This window comes from Panthera pardus, unplaced genomic scaffold, assembly GCF_024362965.1.
Source record: "Panthera pardus isolate Hobbes unplaced genomic scaffold, ASM2436296v1 HiC_scaffold_2, whole genome shotgun sequence".
Lineage (NCBI taxonomy): Eukaryota > Metazoa > Chordata > Mammalia > Carnivora > Felidae > Panthera > Panthera pardus.
In genome coordinates this window covers 34436179-34445227 of record NW_026526765.1, presented here as the reverse complement: position 1 = coordinate 34445227, position 9049 = coordinate 34436179, and the positions used below count along the sequence as shown (strand labels likewise).

General features: G+C 34.4%; 1 protein-coding gene across 6 annotated transcripts in view; it reads right to left on the bottom strand.

Moving 5' to 3' along the window:
- Positions 1–29: 29 nt before the first annotated feature.
- CCDC152 (coiled-coil domain containing 152) overlaps positions 30–9049 on the bottom strand; it is a 28387-nt gene continuing 19367 nt past the window's right edge. For all 6 annotated transcript variants that reach the window (XM_019464282.2, XM_019464281.2, XM_019464279.2 and 3 more), the window contains 4 exons: positions 7013–7077; positions 5071–5173; positions 2946–3073; positions 30–1031 (listed from right to left, as the gene is read on the bottom strand). In XM_019464282.2, the coding sequence (XP_019319827.2) occupies positions 873–1031; positions 2946–3073; positions 5071–5173; positions 7013–7077 (455 nt within the window). In that variant the 3' untranslated portion in view covers positions 30–872. The remainder of the gene's footprint in view (positions 1032–2945; positions 3074–5070; positions 5174–7012; positions 7078–9049) is intronic.

The following is a 9049-nucleotide window of genomic DNA, read 5'->3' as shown; positions in this document are numbered from 1 at the left end:
TGGCATTTTCAACTGCTTTTAAAGAAATTAAGTAGCAACTAATGAATTTACTGTCATACTCAAAACCGTCTACGCTTAGGGCAAGATCCTTTGTCAAAAGGTTTAAGTTGAGAATCTTTGTCAACAGAGAGACGTTGCTCTAAATTGCGAATGGTATTTCGAAGAACTGCAATCTCCTTGTTTTTTTCTTCTTGAAGATGTTGAAGCTTCTAAATAAAGCAGCAAAAAATTTGTTACTGCAACTCAGAAATAGTAAGATTAAATACAAGAAGCAATAAAACAACAAAAACTACATTTCTGGTTTAAGTAGATTAAAAAAGCTTGTTTTGAAAGGTTTATGATTTTATTTTTATGAGGCTTACGGGGTACAACTGGAATAAGGATATTAAAACACATTTTAGCACCATTTGTTTTAGTTTATTCTCTTTTTTGTATATAGCTTGAAGTTATGAATCATAAAGTAGGAGTTGAACAATAAAAAAAATATATTACCTAAGTGCCTAAATAACTTCAGAATAGTAGGTCAGCCTTAGTTCAGAACAGATCATGGAATTCCTTACATGACCAAAGATCAGAGGACTTCTCTAATGTTTTAATTTACTGCTAAGCTTTACTATGTCTTTAAATTTTTTAAAGTTTTATTTATTTTTGAGAGAGAGAGGGAGAGAGGGGGAGAGAGAGGCTCAAACTCGTGAACCACGAGATCATGACCTGAGCTGAAGTCGGACACTTAACTGACTGAGCCACCCGGGCACCCCTAAGATTTACTATTTTAAATTGAAAGTGACTTTTAAATATTATTCAAAACCTAGTATCTTTCTGGTTGTGTGATATATTTTAAGAAAAACTTTTAAGTATATTGTTAGTAAATACTAGATAGCTTTTATAGAAACACCCAGAACATTTATTTTCTTAACACAATGGCTATGGAAAAAAATCTCACATACCCTTCTGTAGATACTCTGTGGCAAAACAGTAGAATCTGCATAGGATTTTGATTTAGTTTGAACTCTTGCTAGTTTGGCATCAAACTGAATCAAGTTTAAAAAGAAAGTCATTGAGAACATTCTAGTTAAACAACTGCTTCTATAAATATAAGTATAATCCATTATATCTTTTAACATGTAATCTCTAATTTAAGTATATTCTCTGTACTATACAATATAGAGAAGTTTTTCTTTAAGAAACAGTTTTTAAGAAAGAGCAAGGAACACCCAAACAAGATTAACCTTGCTCCATGTTAAAATTTCCTGGGGAGCTTTTTAAAAGTACCAAATACCTGGGCACTACCTTAGAGATTCTGGGATGGAGTCAGCATTATCTTTTTAAGACATTAAAAAGATAGATGATAGATGATTCTATCATGCAAGGCAAAGAATCTAGATAACTAGGGTTGAGAATCTAGTTAAAGATGGATAAAAATATTTTCACGTTACTGTGAGTATCCTTTTGTAAAGAAATGTAGTATAGTCAACAGTCATGGGATAAAAACTCATATACTCTACTGTAAAAACTTTGAGACTAAGTGGTAGAATCTGGATATAATTTTGTTGATTCAGTCTGAACTCTTACTATTTTGACATTAAACTGAATCAGGTTTAAAAAATTCTCATAAGTCATTCTTACAGGTCATATATACATATATTTTTTGCAAAATCTTTCATTATAATTCTTCCCTTTGGGTTGAGTTCAGTGTAGCCTCTCTGTGGTCTAAAAACAAACTCTGTGAGATTGTGTTCTGGTTTGAGGAGGAAAATGGATAGCTACAATGAAGACGAGGAACAAAAAGAGTTGTGTGCATCAGTGTAAACCACAGATTTGGGCTCCACCAGAGACAGGGCACAGATGGCAAACAAAATGCACATTTTCAATCAATGGATTAGAAGTTGATGGTAGAACCTGAAACATGGCTTATTGTTTCTCAGTTGGCTATCCAGACCTCTCTGTGGGTTGTGGGCACACTTGACCAGAGACAGTAGCAGCAGCAAAATGCCTCTCAAGTCAACATCAGTTCCCTTTTGCTCAAAGATTATACAGATTTCAACACTGAACCTCACCAAACACCCCAGAGATACCAAACTTCCATGAACGTGAATAGTAAGTTATCTTTAATAACTAAACTGGGGAATTCTGACAACATAAAGTAAGGTGGGAGTCAGACTGGGGAAAAGCAATGGAAGAATGATGGAAATGGAGATGGGTAGAATCTAGAAAAAAAATTTTAAAGAACAAATATATTGTCAAAACATCAATGTCTCTGAGATTCTGACATCTGGTTAAACAACCTACTGAAAAGGCTTTAGAGCCTAGAACTAGAACTGCAGCCTTTGAGATGCCCTATGTAAGGTCCCTTTAACATTTATTTATTTTTTAAATTTATTTTTATTATTTTTTAAATACAATTTATTGTCAAATTGGTTTCCATACAACACCTTTAACATTTTTTTTTAAACATCTAGTTTGTCTGCCCTTCTGATATGTATTGTCCACACATTTGTTAGGGAGCAACCTGCCTCTTTTTAATAAAAGTTGAAGGAATTTCTATTGGTTTACCAGGGTTCCACAATTTCTGCTGAGGAGAGAAAAATGTTAACGATTAGATATACTCTCCCCACTGCTGGAATGGTAGTCCTATGAAGCTTGCATAGACTCAGCTACAAAGTGTGGGTAATCCTTCAATTATCGATCTCCAGTCTCAGAGTAAACAGTACCCTCTCTGGAAACCAGGACCTTTTGAACGACTGAAGAATCCCACCTTCCAGCCAAATGCTGCAAGGTAGCGTAGCTAGCGTGGTCTGGTGTTTGAGAACTGCACGTGACAGAGAATGAGTGTGTCGGGGTTGTTTCTATACCTGAAATTTATCTCACTGTGATGAAAAATAACCAAAATTCAATCTAGACTTAAGGGATGCATCTTCAAATTTAGCAGACCCTTAAACACTTACCTCGAGCTGTAATTTGATTATTTCACTTTGTTTTTCCTCTTCTTGAGTTTTTAACTTTTCATTTAACTCTGAAATTTCCACCTCCTTTTTCTCTATCAGTTCTTTATGCTTTTCTTCATTTGACTCAACTGAAGAAAACGAAAATAAATAAATAACTAATCAGTTAATTCATCTTAACATTTCAAACATTTTATAAGCTTATATTTCATTAGCATTTTAAACAATCCATAAGCAAGTACATTTTGGTAATAAGTACACATATTTTAGAAACTGTTTATATGCAGGGTAGGTTTTATATATTTTGAATAAGCCCCTACAAAATGCTTGAAACACAAAGATCACCCATTAACTGCTTCTGAACAAATAAGCTGATTTGTATTCTTAAACATGAATTATATATAGGGGTGTCTGGGTGGCTCAGTCAGTTAAGTGTCCGACTTTGACTTGGGTCATGATCTCGCAGTTTGTGAGTTCGAGCTCTGCATCAGGCTCTGTGCTGACAGCTCAGAGCTTGGAGCCTGCTTCGGATTCTGTGTCTCCCTCTCTCTGCTTCTCCCCTGCTCGTGCTCTCTCTCTCTCAAAAATAAACAAACATGTTAAAAATATAAAAAAACGTGAATTGTATATAATTATATAACATATAAATAATATAATATGTAATATAGTAATAATAAAATTAATAATTATTAATAATATAACATATTAATAATATATAATACATTATATATATATATATATATATATATATATATATATATATATATATGAGAGACAATAAATAGGATACTTAGTGGTTAAACAGGGACACAAGGCCTGGGTTCCTAGGTACAGGGGGTCCCAAATTACTGGATGATTCTAGAGCTACATCAAACCCCCGCTATACTCTGTTCCACGTGATTGGGCCTCTGTCATGTTCACACCATGTCCCTATGCTTCATCAATTTCCTCTGCTCTTATCTTTCCTATTCCTACTAGTGATACCATATTATCCAGTATGGGAGTCTCAAGGACATTTCTGACTTTAGGGGGAAAAGAAGGAGTCAACTCATCCACAAGCCCCACAAATAAGGGGTCTCCATCCATGATTAATCCACTACTTACTTAGTTTCAAGCCTCATTTTTGCCTCAGTTGGACTCTATGTCCAGGCTCTTAATCACAAGTCTCTACACCCTATACACTGTTGCCAGATTAGTCTTCCTAAAGCATACCTCTAAGTATGGCCATCACTTTCTCAGAAACCTTTAATCCCTCCCTTTTTTTTTTTTATCCTAAAATTCAAGGGGTCAAAGAATCCAGCCCTAGCCATGGCTGCTGGCTTTTTTCTTGCTAACCTTTCTGTGTGGTGCAAAGAAGAGGTAAGAAGTAGACTATTATTCCCTAGAATGTCCTATGTCTTCCCCTCTCTACGTCTTGGCTTCTATTTTCTCTCTACTGAGAGACTCTTTTTTTCCATCCTCTCCAGTGAACTTTAGCCATATTCAGTCTTCAGGATCAGGGCCTTGTACTTAACAGTGCTGAAGGACAAAAGTTAGTAACTTTGATAAAGTTCAAGTTAAAATGTTTTCCTTCATTGTTTGTGCTTTTTAGTTCTTTCCAAGGAGTTGTAGCTAATTCAAGTTCACAAAGATTATCTTCTATGCTTTCTTCTAGCAGTTTTGTAGATGTAGGTTTATATTCTGACATTCATTTCCAGCAAATTTTTACATATGTTGTACATAAGTATGGGCTCATTTGGAAAAGTTTTTATTACTTTTATGAAACCATATAACTCTCAGCATAAGATCATGAGACCTGCTTTAATAAAGGAAGAAATTTTATTATTGAAATTATATCCTATATGCCAAGTATATAAATATTAAAGGTATTATACATTTCACATTAATTTTTATATAAGGACATTAGCTGCTTCATATTAAATAATGTTAAATACAAAAACCATAAATCCAGCTTAGAAATGTTGTAATTTATATCACATAAATAAATTGAAAGGTACAAAACCCAAATTAAAATGCATCAAGGCAATGTTCATTCAAGAATATGGGCAATTACTGAAAAAAGTTTATACATGCATTTAAATTATTTTATGATGTCTTAGAATTCAGTAGGTCAAAAATAAAAACTTACTTTTTTCCTGCATATCCTGATAAAGTTTCCTTATTTCTATTTTATGTCCCTCCTCTTTGATTTTCATTTCACTCATAAGTTTGGCAATATTATTCTTATATTCCTAAAGATTAAAATACATATTAATTCTTCAGTTTAAATATATGTACACAACTTTCCACTAATTAGAAAGGTGAAATTCTCATACTTTATATTAATTGTTAATATGTAACCATATCTAGAGAGGAAAGATATTGTTTATCGCTTGAATAATCAGCTTTGAGAAGGAACAATTTCTGGTCCAAGTAGATACAGCCCATCCAGAGACAATGTATTCTTATCTTTGCTTCCTGAATACTCATCACCAGTGTTTAACATATCATATAATCTCAAAGTATTTTGGTAACTGTATAAATAAATGCCATGATAGCATTAAAATATGTCAATTAAAGCCAAAGTTATACTTTAGAGCTAATAGTACATTCTGTTCAATAGCTGGCAAGCTTAACCTAACATAGGATGACTCCTTTGAATGTGACCTGAAGTTCTGTTTCTGAAAATTATATAAACATCCCTAATTCCCAGAAGGAAGTTAAGCACTACCCATGGTAAAGGTTAGTTTTATGAGGAGGAGGCTAGAGAAGAATGAATTTGGGAGTTGAGAAGTGCTTGACAAGTGCCTGAGATTAGTTTCTTAGGTTGCTGCAGCATAGGAATGATTATTGTGTTAATGTGGACAGTCGCATTCAGAGAGGTGTTGGAAGAGAAAGCCCCCAAAGATAAAATTTACAATTTTTCCAGAGAGATGTTCCTACATAAACCACTTACAGTCCTAAGATGTAGGCAGGAGAAAAGGAAAGCAGCAAGAATAAAAATAAAATAGGATACTAAGAAAGGTACATTAATGAAGGCAAGAGGTTCAAGAAAAGCTTCTAAACGTCATAAAAGCAGGGACTTTATTTTTACTCATCATGATGTCTCCAATTCCTATAGTATCTTAGGCTAAGCAATATTCTATGGCTTGACATTTTAGAAGAGAAAGAAGGTAAAAATTTCTCCTCCTTTTCTCTGCCCCAATGATACCCTAACTGTACCATCTATCATTGAGCTTTATAGGAAAGGTATGGAAAGAATGGGAAAGAAGAAAGGAAGGGGATAAAGGAAAGGAAAAATAAAGGGTGGGATATATTCCAGACATATTTAAATTAACTCAAGTGAGGAACCAGATTGAATATGGAAATGATCCTTCAACTTGAAGTTCTAAGCTTGATACAGATCCAATTTGAGTTTTGGAAATCTTAGGTCTGCCAAGGTTTGACATGTTGGCTCTTGGGAAAGGAGAAAAAAATTATGATAATAAGCCTCCCAAAGGGTGGTGGGAACTGACATTTACTGAGAACTTTTTATGTTCTAGGCACTGTGTTATTTGTTCTATAATTGCTGCCATATGCTGTTCCTATAGGAGGAAAGAAAAAGTAGCAGAGGGTATGGTAGCCCTGGGGAGAGAAAGAATTGGTTATCCACATAAAGTCTTCCCTTCGTTTGGATGATGCAATAAAATTGCAAAAGGTTACTTAAATCAGAAAGATCAAAGACTCATTTATTTTATGGTAAAAAGTTTAAAAGTGCTAATTAATATAATAGAGTATACTCTAGAGTAAAAGTTTTATTAACATAATTTAAAAATATGTAGCAAAATAGTTATATCTCTTTTTGGTGGGAAGACAAAGTAATGTAATACCTTAGTGCGTTATAGTCTGCAAAGAGACTAGAGTCCTTAAAACTGTTTTTTCTTTAAGAAGTTTTATTCATTAAAAATTCTGGCACACACATACACATATATATATTTCCTTTCCAAATTTTGGCTGTCCTTATTAATGAAAACCACCCTCCTTTTTTTTCTAATTTGAGAAGACAAATGCTCTACAGGAATTTGATTGAATATAAAAATACATAAACTCACTTGTTCATGAGACTTCAGCTTTTCTCTCATAAGATCAGCATTTCTTTTTAGTTGTTCATTTTCACCTGTGTAAAAATAACCAGAGGGCATCCTAATACACAAAACATTTTAATTAACATGGGAATACATTTAACATTTTGAGTTTCCATTCATGTATGCATTCAACACATACACACAGCATCTACTACACACGAGGTTGCATGCATGGCGCTGGAAATATTGAAACAAACAAAATTATTGCTTTTCAAAGAATTTACGGCCAAACGGTAAAACAGATGTGTAAGTGGTTATGATATGCTATGATAATTGCTCTGGAATGGCAGTGTGTCTGAATTACCATGGGGACTTGTGGAAAAAAAGTCTTATTCAGCCTGAAGTCAGGAAAGGATTTACAGAAGAGAAACCATTTGCACTAAGACTTACATGATAAGGGTTACCCCATGTGGCAGGAACGTATTTCACATACATAAAACTGCACAGAAGACTTTGGGCTTGATGACTATAGCACATTTGGGCAAGTTACAATTCAAATACAGTATTGTTGGAATGTAAACTCTGAGGAGGATGTGTTACATAGGTTGAAGCCATATCCTAATAGGAGATGGACATATTGCATATGAATGGCTTTAAATTTTATCTTATAGGTTACAGTCAAAGAACTTTGAACAGTGAAGGGAAATGATTAGTTACATGTTGAAAAAATGATCTGGCAGTGTAGATGACGAATGGGCAGGTTTTGACCCTAGATGAATGGGTATCAGTAAAAATAGATCAAGTAAGAAATAACAGGAGCCTCAATTAGGTCAGTGGCAGTAGGACATAAAAGAAAATGAAGATAATTATTTAGATGGTAAGATTACCAGGAGACTTATGACTGACTGGATAGCAGAGGCAAAAAAGAAAGGGGAACTTTTGCTTTCTAGGTTTCTGGTTTGGGTAATTGAAAAATGTTTGGGCGCCTGGGTGGGCTCAGTTGTTAAACATCTGACTTTGGTTCAGATCACGACCTCAAGGTTCATGAGTTTGAGTCCCATATCCGGTGAGTTCAAGCTCTGGTAAAACCTGAGACCCGCTTCAGGTGAGCCCTGCTTCTCTCTCTCTCTCTGTCTCTCTCTCTGCCTCTCACTCACTTGCGCCCCATCCCTCTCTCTCAAAAAACAAAGCAAAATTAAAAAAAAAAAAAAAGAAAAAAATGTTCATCAGTTTGGGAAAGATTAGAAGAGGAAGACTTTTAGGAGTGAAATGAAGACTATAGATTTTTACCTGCTAAATTTGATTGCTTGAGATATCCAGAAAACATTTCTGGTAGGCTGAGAAATATTTAGAGGTGGCCAAAGGAGAGTATTCTGTAAAGGAGACTGAGAAGTGTCCAGAGATGCAGGAGAGAGTGGTACTGAGAAAAGAGAGGTTAATGGGATCATAATAAGTAGCAATAAAAGCAGTAAGAAGATCAAGTAAAAGAACTTTGAATCTGAAAACTTTGGGAAATGCTCAATTGTTGTAAGTTGAAGACTAGGCAAAGGTAAGGCAATGGATAGAGTGAGTACACCAGACCATTCCCTTGAGGTTTGATTGTAAAAGGAAAGAGTGAGGGCATTTGGAGGGAATCAACCTAAAGTTAAGGAAACTTTATTTTCTTGTTTATTTAAAATATGGGAAAGATGTGAGTTGTTTAAATGCTGAGAGGAATGGACAGTAGAAATAAATTAAAGACAGAAAAGAAGGGACAATTGAAGATGCAATACCCCAGAAGAGAGACAAGAGTTAAACCCAAGTGGAGGAATTAACTTTGGATAGGAAGAAGGATTTTCTCTCTCTTTTTTTTTTTAAGCTAAAGAGGAAGGTAGTAAGGATATGTCCAGGTATGTATATATTTGGAAGAGGTATAGTGGGAAGAAGAGGTACTAGGTGGTAAGAAATGAGATAATTTATGTCTGACAGCTTTCACTTTTTCTGTGAAATAGAAAGTAAAATAAGTTGAAAGAGAAAAGAACAGGTTTAAAGTTGGGGGCTAGAAGATTGCAAAGTTTGAAAAGT